Source organism: Oncorhynchus tshawytscha, linkage group LG03, assembly GCF_018296145.1.
Source record: "Oncorhynchus tshawytscha isolate Ot180627B linkage group LG03, Otsh_v2.0, whole genome shotgun sequence".
In the NCBI taxonomy this organism is placed as follows: Eukaryota; Metazoa; Chordata; class Actinopteri; order Salmoniformes; family Salmonidae; genus Oncorhynchus; species Oncorhynchus tshawytscha.
Window position 1 is genome coordinate 46230089 of NC_056431.1, and position 19472 is coordinate 46249560.

The 19472-nt window shown below is 42.0% G+C and overlaps 1 protein-coding gene across 1 annotated transcript in view; it reads right to left on the minus strand.

The window, feature by feature from the left end:
* The window catches only part of LOC112237327 (aryl hydrocarbon receptor), a 50891-nt gene extending 36585 nt beyond the window's left edge, over nt 1-14306 (minus strand). The window contains exons 1-2 of the mRNA XM_024405919.2: nt 13328-14306; nt 11872-12059 (exon numbers count right to left, since the gene is read on the minus strand). Coding sequence (XP_024261687.2) covers nt 11872-12059; nt 13328-13368 — 229 coding nt within the window. The 5' untranslated portion in view covers nt 13369-14306. The remainder of the gene's footprint in view (nt 1-11871; nt 12060-13327) is intronic.
* Nucleotides 14307-19472: the final 5166 nt, after the last annotated feature.

Below are 19472 nucleotides of genomic sequence, written 5' to 3' on the forward strand. Positions count from 1 at the left end.
CAAAGGTTTTAGTGCACTACAATCATAACAACCATACTCCTATAATAGTATCACTGGATTACATCTGTTATCCTAAACAATGGACCTGCATATCCTCCACTCTGTCTTAAGATAAGAGTGGAGGATAAGAAACAAAAAATATGGACTTGTTGAGTTGCGTAAATTGCACATGCCATTTTAGATTTATGAGCATTAAAGTAGGCCATGATGCCAACAATGCACTGAAAGAAGAACAACATTAAACATCAGCACAGCTGTCCCATTTGCACATAGTGGCCATTAGGCCTAACTCCTCAATTTTGTTGATAGAATCAAACTATCAAGACATTTTATCAGGGTGTTCTCAGAATCAGACGCTCTGAAGTAACCTCTGGGTAAAACTACTACTTAGATAGCTTCACACCAAAAAACACATGACTCCATTGATGGGGACTGGGTCAGATGTAATATGGCGCCGGAGCAGAAGGCAGATGTTTTACATGCCCCCAACCGATTGTGTTTTTTGGTTCGCTTATCTGCGTTTGTTTGTAACTTGTTTTTTTACTCTTTTTGTACATAATGTTGCCGCTACTGTCTCCTATGACTGAAACTACAGTGGGGCAAAAAAGTATTTAGTCAGCCACCAATTGTTCAAGTTCTCCCACTTAAAAAGATCAGAGGCCTGTAATTTTCACCATAGGTACACTTCAACTATGACAGACAAAATGAGAAAAGAAAATCACATTGTAGGATTTTTAATGAATTTATTTGCAAATTATGGTGGAAAATAAGTATTTGGTCAATAACAAAAGTTTATCTCAATACTTTGTTATATACCCTTTGTTGGCAATGACAGAGGTCAAACGTTTTCTGTAAGTCTTCACAAGGTTTTCACACACTGTTGCTGGTATTTTGGCCCATTCCTCCATGCAGATCTCCTCTTGAGCAGTGATGTTTTGGGGCTGATGCTGGGCAACACAGACTTTTAACTCCCTCCAAAGATTTTCTATGGGGTTGAGATCTGGAGACTGGCTAGGCCACTCGAGGACCTTGAAATGCTTCTTAAGAAGCCACTCCTTCGTTGCCCGGGCGGTGTTTTTGGGATCATTGTCATGCTGAAAGACCCAGCCACGTTTCATCTTCAATGCCCTTGCTGATGGAAGGAGGTTTTCACTCAAAATCTCACGATACATGGCCCCATTCAGTCTTTCCTTTACACGGATCAGTCGTCCTGGTCCCTTTGCAGAAAAACAGCCCCAAAGCATGATGTTTCCACCCCCATGCTTCACAGTAGATATGGTGTTCTTTGGATGCAACTCAGCATTCTTTGTCCTCCAAACACGACGAGTTGAGTTTTTACCAAAAAGTTCTATTTTGGTTCATCTGACCATATGACATTCTCCCAATCTTCTTCTGGATCATCCAAATGCTCTCTAGCAAACTTCAGACGAGCCTGGACATGTACTGGCTTAAGCAGGGGGACACGTCTGGCACTACAGGATTTGAGTCCCTGGTGGCGTAGTGTGTTACTGATGGTAGGCTTTGTTACTTTGGTCCCAGCTCTCTGCAGGTCATTCACTAGGTCCCCCCGTGTGGTTCTGGGATTTTTGCTCACCGTTCTTGTGATCATTTTGACCACACGGGGTGAGATTGAGGGAGATTATCAGTGGTCTTGTATGTCTTCCATTTCCTAATAATTGCTCCCACAGTTGATTTCTTCAAACCAAGCTGCTTACCTATTGCAGATTCAGTCTTCCCAGCCTGGTGCAGGTCTACAATTTTGTTTCTGGTGTCCTTTGACAGCTCTTTGGTCTTGGCCATAGTGGAGTTTGGAGTGTGACTGTTTGAGGTTTTGGGCAGGTGTCTTTTATACTGATAACAAGTTCAAACAGGTGCCATTAATACAGCTAATGAGTAGAGGACACAGGAGCCTCTTAAAGAAGAAGTTACAGGTCTGTGAGAGCCAGAAATCTTGCTTGTTTGTAGCTGACCAAATACTTATTTTCCACCATAATTTTGCAAATAAATTCATTAAAAATCCTACAATGTGATTTTCTGGATTTTTGTTTTTCATTTTGTCTGTCATTGTCACGCCCTGGTCTTAGTATTTTGTGTTTATATATTTTTTGGGTCAGGCCAGGGTGTGACATGGGTTTATTTTGTGGTGTGTTTTTGTATTGGGGTTTTAGTAGGTATTGGGATTGTGGCTGAGTAGGGGTGTCTAGCATAGTCTATGGCTGCCTGAGGCGGTTCTCAATCAGAGTCAGGTGATTCTCGTTGTCTCTGATTGGGAACCATATTTAGGTAGCCTGGGTTTCACTGTATGTTTGTGGGTGATTGTTCCTGTCTCTGTGTTAGTTGTCACCAGACAGGCTGTATTAGGTTTTCACATTTCCGTTTGTTGTTTTTGTATTGTTCGTATTTTTCGCCATTAAAGATGTCTCGATTTAACCACGCTGCATTTTGGTCCGACTCTCCTTCAACGGAAGAAAGCCGTAACAGTCATAGTTGAAGTGTACCTATGATGAAAATTGCAGGCCTCTCTAATCTTTTTAAGTGGGAGAACTTGCACAATTGGTGGCTGACTAAATACTTTTTTGCCCAACTGTAACTTCTAGACATCAGGACTGCGATTACTCACCACGGACTAGCAGAATCCTTTTTCTTCTTTCACGATTCTGACGAGCCCGAGGCGGAGGATATACAGCTCCCTCGGGAACAGGCCCCGACCCCAGTGATCTGCGTGAAGAGGAGGCGGAGAAAGAGAGGCCGGAGGGCGGGCTGCCTTCTGAGAAGTCAGAGGCGATCGAATAATCCCCCACTCCCCTCAATTCTGCTCGCAAACATGCAATCTTTGGACAATAAAATGGACAAGTTACGAGGAAGATGAAACTACCAACGGGATATTAAAAACTGTAATATCTTATGCTTCACGGAGTCGTGGCTTAATGTCGACAATTGCAACATATATAAACATGCTGTTTATACGATGTACCGGCAGGATAGAACAGCGGCTTCTGGTAAGACAAGGGGCGGTGGTCTATGTATTTTTGTAAACAACAGCTGGTGCACGATATCTAAGGTAGTCTCGAGCTATTGTTCGCCTGAGGTAGTGTTTCTCATAATAAGCTGCAGACCACATTACCTACCGAGAGAGTTTTCATCAATATTCTTTGTAACTGTTTACGTACCACCACAGTCAGAGGCTGGCACTAAGATAGCATTTAATGAGCTGTATTCCGCCATAAGCAAACAAGAAAACGCTCACCCAGAGGCAGGTGCTCCTAGTAGCCGGGGATTTTGATGCAGGGAAACTTAAATCAGTTTTACCAAATTTCTATCAGCATGTTAAACGTGCAACCAGAGGGAAAATAACTCTGGACCACCTATACTCCACACACAGAGATGCATACCGGGGTGGCAGTGTAGCCTAGTGGTTAGAGTGTTGGACTAGTAACCGAAAGGTTACAAGTTCAAATCCCTGACCTGACAAGGTACAAATCTGTCGTTCTGCCCCTGAACAGGCAGTTAACCCACTGTTCCTAGGCTGTCATTGAAAATAAGAATTTTGTCTTAACTGACTTGCCTAGTTAAATAAAGGTAAAATAAAAAAATACCCTCCATTTGGCAAATCTGACCATAATTCCATCCTTCTGATTCCTGCTTGCAAGCAAAACTTAAAGCCGGAAGAACCAGTTACTAGATCAATAAAAAAAGTGGTCAGATGAAGCAGATGCTAAGCTACAGGACTGTTTTGCTAGCACAGGCTGGAATATGTTCTGGGATTCCTCCAATGGCAGTGAGAAGTGAGTACACCATATCTGTCAATGGCTTCATCAATAAGTGCATTGATGACGTCGTCCCCACAGTGACCGTACATACATACCCCAACCAGAAGCCATGGATTACAGGCAGAATCCGCACTGAGCTAAAGACTAGAGCTGCAACTTTCAAGGAGCAGGACTGTAACCCAGAAGCTTATACAAAAACCCGCTATGCCCTCCGACGAACCATCAAACAGGCAAAGCATCAATTCAGGATTAAGATCGAGTCGTACTACACCGGCTCTGACGCTCTTCGGATGTGGCAGGGCCTGCAAACGATTACAGACTACAAAGTGAAGCAAACCCGAGAGTTGCCCAATGACACAAGCCTACCGGAAGAGCTAAACGCGCTGACCAACTAGCTAAGTGTCTTCACTGACATTTTCAACCTCTCCCTGTCAGAGTCTGTAATACATCAACATGTTTTAAGCAGAACACCATAGTGCCTGTGCCCAAGAACACTAAGGTAACCTGTCTAAATGACTACCGACCCTTAGCACTCACGTCTGTAGCCATGAAGTGCTTTGAAAGGCTGGTCATGGCTCACATCAATACCATCATCCCAGAAACCCTAGACCCACTCCAATTTGCATACCGCCCCAACAGATCCACAGATGATGCAGTCTCTATTGCTCTCCACACTGCCCTTTCCCACCTGGACAAAAGGAACACCTATGTAAGAATGCTATTCATTGACTACAGCTCAGCGTTCAACACCATATTGCCCTCAAAGCTCACCAATAAGCCCAGGACCCTGGGAATAAACACCTCCCTCTGCAACTGGATCCTGGACTTCCTGACGGTCCGCCCCCCAGGTGGTAAGGGTAGGTAACAACACATCTGCCACGCTGATCCTCAACACAGGGGCTCCTCAGAGGCACGTGCTCAGCCCCCTCTATTTGCATCCCCCCCCCCTCTCCACACCACTGCCACTCTCTGTTGTCATCTATGACTAGGTCACTTTAATTAACTCTACCTACATGTACATACTACCTCAACTAACCGGTGCCCCCGCACATTGACTCTGTACCCCCCTGTATATATTGTTATTTTATTTTTTACAGCCACTCTTAATTACTTGTTACTTTTATCTCTTATTCTTATCCATATTTTTTGAAACTGCACTGTTGGTTAGGGGCTCGTAAGTAAGCATTTCACTGTAAGGTCTACCTGTTGTACCTGTTGTATTCGGCGCATGTGACTAATACAATTTGATTTGATTTGATCAGCTACCTAAGGATGAGGAAGTTCCGCAACAGAAAGCAAATTAACAGAGGGAAGGATGAAAATAAAGGGCAATCCTGCCTCCTGGTTTAGTTGCAAGTAAACTCAGCTTTTCCAGGAATCCCTTGAGTGCTCTTATTGGATAAGTTAAGTTATCTGAGGGCCTGGCCACTTTCCGCCTCGCAGGAGAAACGCGTGGTGACATGGTGGCCCTTTTCACCCCTCCGTCTTTACAACAAAACAACTCACAATAGAAGGGCCATACCTGGCTCCCAGGGGGCCCCTGGGCATCTTTGTTGGAACAACGGAACAAAAGAAAAGGTGGTTGTTACAAATTTAGGGCAAGTGTATTTTCATTGTGTTGTACTTATGTGAAATAGTGTCATACAAAACATGGATGTCTATTTATAATGCTGGAGGTTGATGCACTTGGGTTTGTGTCAACAGAGTTATTCAGCCTTCCAGTTCAGCCTTCTAGTTATACCTTCTAAATGAAGGGCTGTCACATTTACACCGCCCAAAATATTATGAGTGCATTTGATTTGTGTACTCATTTTTGTTCATCATCTGACTGCCAGGCTGGACGAAGAGTGGCACCGTGCTACAGTACAGCGAGCCAGAGAGAAACACAACTGGAGCTTGGCTTGTCTGTGGTTGTTAGTGTGGGGACCTCCATCACAGCGGGAGTGGTCCATTAACAGAGGAAACACTGACAACATATTAGAGTCCAGAGCCAGAGCTCCGAGAGGGCTTCTTTCAGACAAGCTATACAGCTTTACACACAGTTCTAATTGCTGCAGTCTTATAGCAGCAGCGGGAAGCCATAGTGTGTGTGAGTCTACAGTATGTGTGCCTGTTAATGTATGTCAGAATGACTTCCTCCCCTATTCCACATATAGGGAGACTTGGGAGTGGAATTGCAGTTGACATGCTGACTCATGTGCACACACACGCACACACACAAACACACACGGGGAGGGAGGGTAGGAGGGGGGAATGGAGATTGCACAATAGCAGACTAATAAGCATATCATTAATTCTCAAGGGTGAAATATCAATGAAAAATAACTTACAAAGCCAACAGCAAAACTATGACAGTATTGCATTAGTGTTTACGCTACAGTACATATCCAGCAGAATATATTACCATAAACAGCAGTTGATGGGTGCGTGCATGACATAATATACAGAAACACATTCTAAATGGACACGTTGACATTCAAACAAAATCCAAATAACCTGAGGCCACCATGGTGTGTCACATGGACCTGGAGTCACAGAGATGACACCCCAATGGCACCCTATTCCGTGTATAGTGCACAACCTTTGACCAGGGTCCATAGGGCCCAGTCTATAGGGAATAGGGTGCCATTTGGGACATAGACACTACCAAGCTCCTTCCATCTGAGACCAGGATGTTATAACCTCCCATGTTTCGCTGTGATGAAATTACACCTGCCCCTGCTCCTGGTGGCTGTGTTGTATAGATTCTGGGTACGGGTAATCCTGGGAGTGAATTGTTGTTTGCTCTAGTTGTAAACTGCTAAGCACAGGGGGGGCAAGGCCTCTAAGCACAGGGGGCAAGGCCTCTAAGCACAGGGGGCAAGGCCTCTAAGCACAGGAGGCAAGGTCTCTAAGCACAGGGGGCAAGGCCTCTAAGCACAGGGGGCAAGGCCTCTAAGCACAGGGGGCAAGGCCTCTAAGCACAGGGGGCAAGGCCTCTAAGCACAGGGGGCAAGGCCTCTAAGCACAGGGGGCAAGGCCTCTAAGCACAGGGGGAAGGGGTCTCTAAGCACAGGGGCAAGGCCTCTAAGCACAGGGGGCAAGGCCTCTAAGCACAGGGGGCAAGGCCTCTAAGCACAGGGGGCAAGGCCTCTAAGCACAGGGGGCAAGGTCTCTAGGCACAGGGGGCAAGGTCTCTAGGCACAGGGGGCAAGGCCTCTAAGCACAGGGGCAGGGCCTCTAAGCACAGGGGGCAAGGCCTCTAAGCACAGGGGGCAAGGCCTCTAAGCACAGGGGGCAAGGCCTCTAAGCACAGGGGGCAAGGCCTCTGGAGGCCTCTGGCAGGATAGAAGGAATCTACTTAGGGCTTGGACACACCGGTAGCGTTTGCCGGCCGAGAGTACTTAGCATCTCTGAACAGAGTGCTGGCTGTAATTTGCAAACCGAGCGCAAACTGATTCTACATTTAGAATCGTGGGGAAATGTTGTCAGTGAGACGTCCGCCAGCAGGTCATCCATAAAACACACCACCTCGAATGAACGGCAGATCAACGGCAGATCAACATTTGGTGCGGTCCCTTAACACCCCGAACAGAACATATTTAATTTGGAACAGGACAGAGTACTGTCTTTATCTGAGACATTAGCATGGACCAAACCAAATGCTGCCTAATGTACCATAAAATATTTTCACATCCAGTCCATCAACAATGTAAACAGCAGCTGTGAGAGAAGCTGTGGCCTAGTCTATAGGGGAGAAATGCCTATGCATACTGCACACAGAATAATTTGGTATTTACTGGTGGTGCTTTAGGTTTTAGCCACTCCTGCTCTTATTCCTTAAAGGCTGAATGCAGCTGTTTTTATATCAATATCAAATCATTTCGGGCTAACAATTAAGTACCATACTGTACCATAATTTGCTTTTTAGCAAAAAACTATTTCTCAAGCAAGTATTTTGCTAGGACTGCCTGGGAATGGTTTGAGTGGGGAGGGGAAAACTGAAAACAAGCTGTTATTGGCAGCGAGGTTTGGAACTCTCGTTGTTATTGGTCTATTAACCAATTTACTGCATGGTGATGTCACCATGGAAAGCCGAAACTCCCACTCATGCAAATCTGCTGCTTAGAAGGTCCTGTGTATATTGCATTTTCAACAAGAAATTAACACTGATCACATTTTTTAACACTTATACATTGTTAGTTTCATCAGCAGTTGTACAATATGATACAAAACAGGAAAAACTGCATTATGACAGCACTTTGCCTTTAAGGCTGGTAGAGGAGGGATGCAAGAAGGCCTAAAGACAAGGGAGAGAGGAGGCAGCTGGGATGGATAATACTGTCGGACGGATTATACGGGCTCTGCTAGGCTTTGTTCAACTTGTACAAGACATTTAATTACACACACAGCAACAACATTGGACTATGGTACAACACACACATCCTGCTGCCGAGATAAACAAAATACAACAGAGGGTATCTGAGGTATTAAAGAAAAATACAGAACATGGCGTCCCTACCAAAGCACAATGCTAGTTCACTCCGGTTGTTATTACTAAACCAACAATACACAGCATCAACTGCAGGTAGACTTCATTCATTATTCATTCATTCGGGGTGGCAGGGTAGCCTAGTGGTTAGAGCGTAGGACTAGTAACCGAAAAGTTGAAAGTTCATATCCCCAAACTGACAAAGTACAAATCTGTCAATCTGCCCCTGAACAGGCAGTTAACCCAATGTTCCTAGGCCTTCATTGAAAATAAGAATTTGTTTGTAACTGACTTGCCTAGTTAAATAAAGGTAAAAAATAAAATAAATAAAAAATTAACAGCAATTAGTTGGGTGGTGATGGCTACATGGACTACAAGCCACCATACAGATGCATTAATGGTAATGAAGAACTAAACCAACTCTCCATAAACCAACCACCCTAAACCCAGCACACAGAGCAGCATTTGGTCTGTGTACATACAACAAATTATGGTGGGACACAGTGAGAGCCATGATTGGCTGTTGATAAGGCTGCAGGTTAAGGTTCACTCTCCTCATGTACTTCATGAACACTGGCAATGAATCACTGACTATTGTCATGACTTGGCCTGGGGGTAGGTTTATGACAGTCATAAATACCTCTTTCCCCCTTTTTCCTCTCTCTACCCTACTGATGTTACATTTGCAAAACCCTTGGTTAACATAGAGATTCTGGGAACATCAGAAGGTGGGGGGAAATTAACTATATTCTGGTAATCCGACCAATGGAACATATGCGGTGGTACTTAATGAATATGATGTCAGTTCGGTTGTCATCTGAGACATTCTCATCAATGATAAGATGACAAACTCTACAGTGGAAAGTCTACACATCAGAGTTATCGGATTAACATGGAATTGTAGTTCAATTTAAATGTTTGAATATTAAATTATTTGTGATGGGATGAAATGTGATTTTAGCTTCTAAAATGTGAGATTGGGGTTTTCATAAGATAGGGCTCTGCTAAATCAGTGGCCCGCCCCTGTGAAGGGACATGGGCTATAAAACTTTTCAAACACTCCCTCCTCTCCCTTCCTATATAAGCCCTTGACGACAATATAACCTCCTGTTCCGAGGACGTGAGGACGACGGTCCGATGTCAGAATGGTTCAGATAATAACTACAGAACGAAGCCAACATCAGCGTGAGCTTTGGTTGCGAATGGTATGAACTTTGAATTCTTATTCACTACAAAAGTGATAGCTCCTAGCCATTGAGTTGCAAATGAGGGTTAGGAGGGAACAGACAGAGTATCACGTCTACCACACAACGACGTTACTACAACGTATTCAATTTACCAGCAGAGACATTCTTCAAAGGACTTCAAAGGACTCGGTTGGGCGACACGGCCTTCCATCTACCACCAACCTACCGAAGCGCAGCTCAGAGTAAATATTTATTGCATTTTCCTTTTCCAAATGGGCGAATGCATAAGATACTGTATTTACGATAGCACAGCTTCGCCCTATGTTCCTCAGTCTTCCCGCTCTTTCACTCAAACCCAGCCCCTTTTCTTTTGTGTAACAAGCTGTCATATCTGTTCCGCCCGCTTGGGATGTTTTCCTTTATGACGTCATTTGTTATGATTTAATAATGTGTATGTGTAATTCTGTGTGATTAGTTAGGTATTTAGTAAATAAATCATGAAACCCAATTTTGTATTGCTGGTTGAACTTGTTAGCCAGGGTTCGTACAGATAACCAAGAATTTACAACTTTCAGATGAGACTGAATTAAGATGTCAATTAATATTGAGTGCTATTGATGTAAAATATTTATAGGTCTTTAAGAGTTTATTCGGAAGATAACAGCTCTATAAATATTATTTTGTGGTGCCCCGACTCTCTAGTTAATTACATTTACATGATTAGCTCAATCAGGTAATATTAATAACAGAGAAATTATTTCATAGAATAGCATGTCATATCACTTAATCCGGCATAGCCAAAGACACGACACTGTCAAGGAAGGAACTACGCTAATACAGTTACACAACAAAGATAAGAGGGCTTGTCAGCATGCTTTAGCCTGTGACGCTGAAATACAATATCAACAATATATTTTGACAGGCTGAAGATGTGTTAGACCCCTAATACAATAATCAGTTAACCTATAGTGCACCTATCATGATGTTTCATATTCAAGCAAAGTTAAGCAATTTCAGAGATTAAACAACCCCTCGATGACCCGAGAAATGACTAGATTTACCAAGGTAAGAATACTTTCATATGGCTTTTTCAATTGATTAAAGCGATAGATGATATAATCCCATAACTAAGATCTGGTCTGGATTCACCTCCCCCCCCCACCCCTTCGGGCAGCGTTTCCCAAACTCGGTCCTCGGGACCCCAGGGGGTGCATGTTTTTGTTTTTGCCCTAACCACTACACAGCTGATTCAAATGATCAAAGCTTGATGATAAGTTGATTATTTTAATCAGCTGTGTAGTGCTAGGGCAAAAAGACAAAACGTTCCCCCGTTTGGGGTTCCGAGGACTGAGTTTGGGAAACCCTGCCTTGGGGCATCTCCAACCCTCTCCGCAAAGTATTTGTACATGTGCACTTAAGGCATCCCCCCCCTCCACACTGGAAAAACTATGCATTTGCAATATCTCCCCCCAACACACTGGTATCACGAGCCTCGGATCCCATCCGTCTCACCCCAAACAGCCATTTCAAAAAGCTACACTCTTAAACAAACATTGCTCTTCCTCCATTTCATAAATTCTTTAAACTCTGAGATTTCTCTCAATTATTAATGCTTTGAGTACATCCAACGCCCGCATTGCAGCATTCTCTTTAAAAGATCACTGCCTAAAATAACAGTGTCTTTCCCTCACAACATAGGAGAGAAAAAATACAAATCCGTCCTCCTTGCATGCAATTCTTTTGTTCCCTCACACACACTTCTCGGTTTTTAATGGAGACCCTGCTTTCTCTTCCATCCTTAACTCCAAATACAGGCAGAGTACGGGCCTCTATGAAATATTGAGGCCCCTTCTTCTTCTCCAGGATGAAATAATGTGATGGCTGCTGCTCCAGCTGGGGCTCTTTCCTTCCAAATCACAGCTGATATGTGCTTTGAAGGCATCGGGAAACACAGGCCACATGAGAGACTCAGGAGCTTTATTGTTTTGACATCTTCATAACAGTTCTAGGGATGGGAGCATGAACGAGGAGGTTTACAAAGCCACAGTGGCTCCACACAGTGCTTCCCATGACGATGCACAGCAATTACTGCTCTGTTCAACTACGTAGTGTACAGGCAAGACAGCAAGGCAGCACAGGTATGCTGAAAGGGGCTCAGGCTAACTGCTCTGTCAGCTCTCTGCTCTGATGCTGTTTAAGTAGAGCATATTTTTAGGATAGGCTTTAGCAACATGCTGTAGTAGCCCTGTGCTATGGTAATGCGCCCTTGTTCTGTACAAAGTGAGGGATCAGTGGCCCCCTGTTTGCATCCAAGGAGCATCCTTATGTCTACACAGAAAGCACTACATTTCAGGAAGCACTCGATTGAGAACCTCAAACTAAGGGCCCTATTCAATCAATAGTTCAAGAGTAATAAGGGCGTTCTTTGTGGACTACTTCTTACCAGTGAAGAAGTTCTTGGCCCGGAGGTAGCTGACACTTAGGCGGAGGATGGAGAGTTTGTCCAGGCTGGTGGTGACCTCCTCTGGGAAGGGCAGAAGGCTGGCCAGCCTCTCCAGCTCTCCATTTAGACGGTCCCGGTGGCGCTTGGAGGGGTTCGACTTGGCCCCTTCTGATGGGGGCTGTTTCACCCTGAGAGAGAAGAAACCATTCATTGAAACGTAATATTTTTACAGAAAATTCTAGGTAGGTCTTCTGATAAATTATAATGATGGTTGTTCCTTATTAGGGCATTATTAACAATTATTAGCATTATCAATATTTTTACAAATGATCATTTTGTATAAATAAATAAATCATTCAAATAATTTTAAAAAATGTTTTAGAGAAACATTACAATTATGAAAACACATAACGAAAATACAAAACATGAATTTCCATGTGTGAATGACACAATGGTTTTTATGTTAATACACTTTGACTTATCATGTATAGTTCTCCAACAACCCACAATGCTTTAACAAATCATTTCAATAAATGCCTCCAGAGCATTGAATGCACTGCAGGCATTGTACCATGAACAGCAACACATTCTCCACTCACAACAAACAATTTTGGTTCAACAAAGATGTATGTATGTAAGCAGATGTTAGGCCTATATTCATGTTAGACCAATTTTCCATATTAAATTAGTAAATTACTAAATAGGCTTATTTCAAAAATATTAATACACAGGCTATAAATGGAAATGTAATAATAGTAAAAAGCCATTTGTTGTATGAATTTGCACAGTGCATTTTGACGCATGAATGGTTCTATTTCAGTGAGGAATTCCAGCAGGTGCAAGTGCTCTTAAATATCTGAAAGTTCTTGCCTTATGCATCTGTACCTCCATCACAAACATTGGACATTGTCCGATTCGTTTCCATCAAACATTTTTTACCCAGAACCAACGAAAGGCATTGTTGACATAAAATAACAAATGCAAAAACAATCATTTATGAAGACAAGTGAAACGTTCGAGAGCATGCTACTTTAAGCTTACTGGGAAATCGAATTAAATATCAAATTACGATCACATTAGATATCCAGAAAATGTTATACTATTGATGGTAGCCTATATATTCTGTAACAAATGAATACTCGTATAGTCAAATAAACTGTTATACAATGTGAGTGCCTGGTCGAGGCCTTTCTGACACTGTCCTGTAGGGCGCACTAAAAGTTGTTTATTTGTCCTGTTGTGCGCCATCGATTTATCAATTTAACTCAGGTTAAAATATGCTATTTAAGTTTGCACACTTGATGACAAATTTACATCTATTTCGAGCTGTCATAGGATGGCCTACTTACAACGGGCACTAAAAGAGTATAGCTGGTATGGGTGCAGGGTTTAGGAACATTACGCTATTTCTGTTTGCAAAAATACCTTTCAATTCATAGAAATACAATGTACTTACGCTCTCTGGACTGGTTTTCTCCTTTTACGTCCAGCATACATGATGTGGCTGTATTGCAAGCCCGATGAATCTCCCAAAAATTATATTAGCGTACAGTTGCCTTCGAGCTACATATAGCCCACAATAAATGTTGTTATACTAATCCTTCAGATGAAGAACGTAAACACATTCGCGAGAGGCCAACCACATCTAAACGAAAAACAACAAACAACGCTACTTTTAGTTTATATTTTCTCATTTAACTGTGCGCTGATCCAGAGATGGGAGAATAATTCAAATTTCTATGAATGCATGGTGATGCATGGCATCGTTGCGCGCTCAGATTGCCATCCAGACTGCCTCCGTTAAAATTGACCAAATGTATTAAAGTTGCAATGCTGTTTATAATCCATCGACAAGCTTAATTGGTCTGCAAAACAATGCTTCAAACCAATATACAACCCCAGTAATTATTCTCCTCGTCTAGCGGAATGGTGATCTTGATGTGCAATGCCAGTGCTTTTAGAAAGGCTTAATCCTCTTCCATGCACCTTCTATGCACCTTTCCAATGATTTCCCAGGCAATGGTTTTCATATTTTACACTGATAATAATCGAACAAGGTTGTTAGGATATTTTATATATTGTATATTAGTCCAATGCTAAACTTCCGCTGTACCCAATTATCGAGTCAGGTTCGGGCACGCGCATCACCCTGCTAGGGTCCGGGGCACAGATTTAGACGGGCACGCGCAATAGGCATGAGGCAAGCAAGAGAGGTCTGCGGGTGCATTATGAGAAAATCTCCTGGAAACACAAGCAACCACGTCAATGTTTGCGCGTTCCTGAGCGGCCTGTTTCGTCCAATCAGAGTGGAGATGAGAGAGTAGAGGTTCATGTTGAGCCTAAGTGGCCTTTGCTGTATTTGGGTCAGAGGTTAGACTTTTAAATAATGAAACCATGCTATTCTAAATTCATGGTTTAGCATAGCCATGGTGTTGAGATGCAATGCATTAAAAAAAAAATGTGTCCACATTTCTACACTTTTGTGCCATAGCATACATTTGATTCATAAAAATGTCTACATACCTGCTGATGTTACAAAATCCAAACACATGCCTACCTCTTTGCATATAGATTCATGATTAATCTGATTACTTTTTGTTGTTGTTTTCATTTATAGGCATGCTTGTAATAGCACGGGAACTGTGTCTGTCTAGGTCAGGGCCTCATACAATCTTTTACTGCTGGAAAGCAGCGGAGCTTCTCATAATCTTAACAAAATGTACACAGGCAGGCTCAAGTGAATGCTTTCACAAAATAAAACTATGATAATGCATACATGGAGTCATGTGACTGGCGATCCCGATGCTGAGAGAGCAGGGCCTATATATCCTGTGCTACGTGAAGATGAGAGAGACACATATAGAATCACGTATGTGGAGCAGACCCTTTTGATTCTCAGTACAACGCAGTTAGTGGCTGGTAGCTCTCCATACATATCATTGAGCCTGCACCACAAATATGTTGTTTATGATTTTTTCATGGCTTTTGGGGAATTGTACATTCTGTGTAGTTGTACCAAAATGAAACAGTGTACATAATATGCTAAACGAGATGAAAATAGTACAAAATGGGTATGGTTTGGGACATTTTGTTTGTTGTTGGAAAGCACTTATACTATAAAAAATAAATATCAACTACAACCAACCCGCATTTCAAAATGTCAACTGTCAGTCCCACCACCGCTCAGAGGAGACCAAATATGATGACTGGTGGCATTGTTCATCTTCCCTGCTTTCACTCTTCTTGTATTCAATGAGTGGGGACCTGGCAGTTTTGTTTAGTTGTTTGTCAGTTCATTTGTTTGTTTGCTCTGAAACACAAAACACCAAGCCAAATGGATAGCAGAAATCCCATGGGCCATGATGAGTGTTTCTGCCAGGCCAGCCAGAGAGATGTTGTGTGTTTGTTTAGACACAACCAGTCCCAGGGGCCATCGCCTCCTTTCCCCTTCTCTCCTCCTCTCTTCACTACCACAGCTGTGAATGTGTTTTCCATGCTCACTCAGATCCCAGCAGGACCAAAGAAAAAAATTCAAGCTGTGTCTCTTTTTTTTGGTGCAAACTGCAAAGGGCTTTTTGGCTAAGTGAGTACACTTGGTAGTGAATACAATACTCAATGTGTTATTGTGTCTGAGGGAGGTGTCAAATGTGTGATTTTCTGTCTGCTCTGCACCTTATTCGAAAGCTGTGAATGGTTCATAAAGGTTCACTTTTTGCACTGTGGTAACCATCATGCAGTGTTGGGGAAGCTACTCTGAAAATATAGTTTACCAAGCTACCAATTACTTCACACTGGAAGAAGATAAGATACACTAAAGCTGCTCTTAAGGAAAATATAGCTTAATGAACTAAAGTTACTTTGAAAAAGTAGTTTACCACATCCAAACTACTTTGTGAAAAAATGTCATATGTAAAAATCCGAAAAGTCATAGACTACAAATTGCAAAAATAGATCACTTTGGAGTCATATAGCTTATTAAACACAATAATTATGTTTAAATTGAGAATTAGGCAGGTCTGATGCCCAAAATGAAAGGAAATTAGTGCCTACTTCACCTATTTTATTGTATTTTTTGCAACAAAAAAAAGTACTGCTTAGTTCCAGTAGTTAGCTAGACTGTTACATGGCAACAACAACAAAAATTAACAACTGAAAACACTACTTAGATTTGAATTTAGTTGAACTACAACCAAGCTACTGCAAAATGATAGACACTGGCTATGTACAGATATATTTATAGATGACCTATGATAGAGTACTTAGAGATCTGGTAAATCTGGTGAGTATAAAGGTTCTAATAATTAAATGTATGTGGACTATCTTTTAGCTACCCAAGGGAAATGAACTTCCAGCCTTCTGGTTGCACCGCTAGCCACAGTCCCAAGATACTTTACTCACTTGGAAGTGATTGTAATGCACTTATCTAGGCTGGGATCATTTAAACTGTAATACATTCATAAGCATTGTATAACACCCTCATGACAACTGCATTATAAACATTCATGAAGATCTTTTGAATGTTATATAATGCTTGTAGATGTGTTACCTTATATAAGTGTTATAAAATCTCTGTCTGAGTGAGTGAACACCCAAATGAAGCGGAACAAGTGGGATTTCCAATGTATATAATGATTATGCCATTTAGCAGACACTTTTATCCAAAGTGATTTACAGTCATGCATGCATACATTTTACGTATGGGTGGAATCAAACCCACACGTTACAAGTGCCATGCTCTACCAACTAAGCTACAAAGGACCACTTGCATTGTCAAAACCCACTGGATGTCGAGTAGAAAACTATTTAAAATAGTTGGTTCTCCTTTTAAATTGGGTGACGTGTCTCCATTGCACAAGTGGTATTTAATTCGATTTTTTTTTACTATATTGTAATGAAATAGCAGGGAGAAGGTCTTGATGCTCGTGCGGCACGGACGATTTCCGCCTTTATAAACCCGTGATCGTTACAATATTAACTCTGTTCTCCATTTAAGGATAATGCCCGAGAAAACTGTTTGGAGGAGATATTGGCATGGGTGTTGTTAGGCTCGACATAAATCTAGGGTTATTACCCAAGCCGGCTGGTTGTTCGTTTTATCAGTTCGGTTGCTAGAGACGCGATCCAGTCGTTCAGTCTTTTTGTTCCTTATCTATGGTCATTCGTTCTACATGTTCCATCGCCATACTGGCCGGCAACGTTCTTATCCCTTGCTAGCTAGCCAACCACGACTAATTTACAGTCACGTCAGAAAGTGCAGCCAGAATAATAGCAAAGTAGCTGTATTTGCATTTGTTTAAGCTATTTTCTAGACATTTATTTGGATACATCCATAACAATGAGTTGAATGATGCGCGATTTCGCCTGGCATAGAAAATGTGCTCACTTGTCAGGACACTGTTCAGAGGAGCTAGCCAACAACACAGGAAAACTAGCTGCACTTCGTTTCGTTTGACCTTCTTTCAATTGACATTTCTTTGTATATATCCATAAAAAGTATGACAGCTCATTCATGATTTCAACTGGTCGAGAAACGCTGCCTGTCTGTCTCCACCCGACTCCCGACAGTCAGATGGAACAGAGTAAATAGGCATTTTAATCTCATAGATTTAGCTGGTGGAAATTTGTGGAATAGACACGGGCTGGAATGCGGTTTTAGCCAATCAGCATTCAGGATTAGACCCACCCGTTGAATAAATGCACACAATTTCAAATGTATGACTGTTGCTATAAGAAAGACAACAAAACTTCACTAGATAAAGTCTAGCCTCCTGCAGTTCTTATTCCCAAATCTTGTAGAAAGCACATGTTCTGTAACTAGATTATCCCATATTCATAAACTGAGACATGCAACATGCTGTATCAGCAGGAGAGCATTTTGTTTAAGACATTAAGCCATTGAAAACCTTTATAAATTCGAAAGTGAAATCACGTCTTAAATTCCCCAAACTCAATGATATCTGCAAGGAATGCAGCTGCAGTAGAAAAATGATCACTTTCAAAACCACAACTCTTTAAAAAAAATTGAAATCCTTTTTTCTTTCTTGTACAGTCTCCAAAGCTAGCAAAATCCACTGTAAAGAAAATAGAAAAAAGAGAGAATTCCCGATGAGGGGTTGGCAAACATAAAATAGCTTGCGTGCGAGTATAATATTATGCACAGCTGATTGTAAGATTGGATTTCTCTGTTTTCCTTTGCCTTAATCCTTTCATTTAAGTAGAGCACTGGAGTTTTCTTTAGGTGTAGCTCGAGTTACCTTCAAACAATCAATTTTCTCTGCTGGAGCAAATTAATCTTAGATAATCAAATGTGGGACATTTATTTATGTAGTTCTGTGGGATACTTTGGTGAAAATACTATAGCACATGTAACCCTGTGTATCCATGCACTGTGTATGTGTGATTGTTAACATACAGGAACCCTGTACTGTCTGTTCCTTTGAGTGCACATCCCTCAATGTACACAAGTAAATGAGAAGACAAATGAGAAGAAAACGCAGTGAAACTTCTTATGTTCTATAGTGACTCGGTGAATCAGGGGGATCTGTTTGTGAACAATGCCCACTCTCCCTCTCTCTATGATTAATGACTAAGTAATAGTCAGAGTCTGCGCCAGGGCTTTTATGTGAGTTGTGCCTGCGGGCTGGGCCGGGCAGCATGGTAGGGTATGATTGACGTTGCTGTGTGCCAACCTGTGGCTGCAGGGGCATGGAAACCTCATCAAACCCAGCCGTCTCTGTCTCTCTGGTCTCTGCCTGCCACAGCGCAACAGCCCTGATCCCGTTATTATAAAACCATAGCAAGACTAATTCACTGATTGAGGATAGAAGTGGTTTCGGGGCAAGTTCAACTGATGCAGATCCAGAAAGAGGTACTTTGGATGCGCAGAGTGGGGTTGAGAGGTGATAATGATGTCATAATGCAGACCCAATGAGAATGGTGCAAAGACGTATCATTTATTGGCAGACACAGTACTTGTCTGTGAGTGATTGAAGTTTGGCATTCATCAACAGGGCCAGGTTCTTTCATGTCTATTTATGGTTGTAACAGATATTATCTTATTTAATTTGTTTTGTCAATGGTAACATTTGCTTAGATGTTTTATTATTATTCAGGAACACCTTCAGTTACAGTTGATTTAACATCTGTGTATTTAAAGCGTTGGTGGTCTGTCTGTTTGTCAGAGCATTTAAGGAATCTGTTGGGCGCCACAGTTTGTGTCCTAACTTTCCTCTAGCTCAGTCTAGATTTGTTTAAGCTCTAAGCACAGGTCATCACTAGTTATTACAGCCACAATGTCCTAAACCCCGCCTATTTCTAAAATCTATCTTCTTAAAATTGTATTTTAAACTTAACCCTAACCTTAACCCTAACCGTAGCAACACTGCTAACCTTATGCCTAACTCAAACCTAAAATTAAGACAAAAAAGCACATTTTTCTTTTCCTTAATTTGATACGATATAGGCCATTTTTGTGGCTGTACTATAGCGGCAGATAGCCTAGTGGGCCAGTAACTGGAAGGTCATTGGTTCAAATCCCAGAGACAGCTCGGTGGAAAAATCTGCCGTTCTGCCCTTGAGTAAGTAAGGCAGTTAACCCCGAA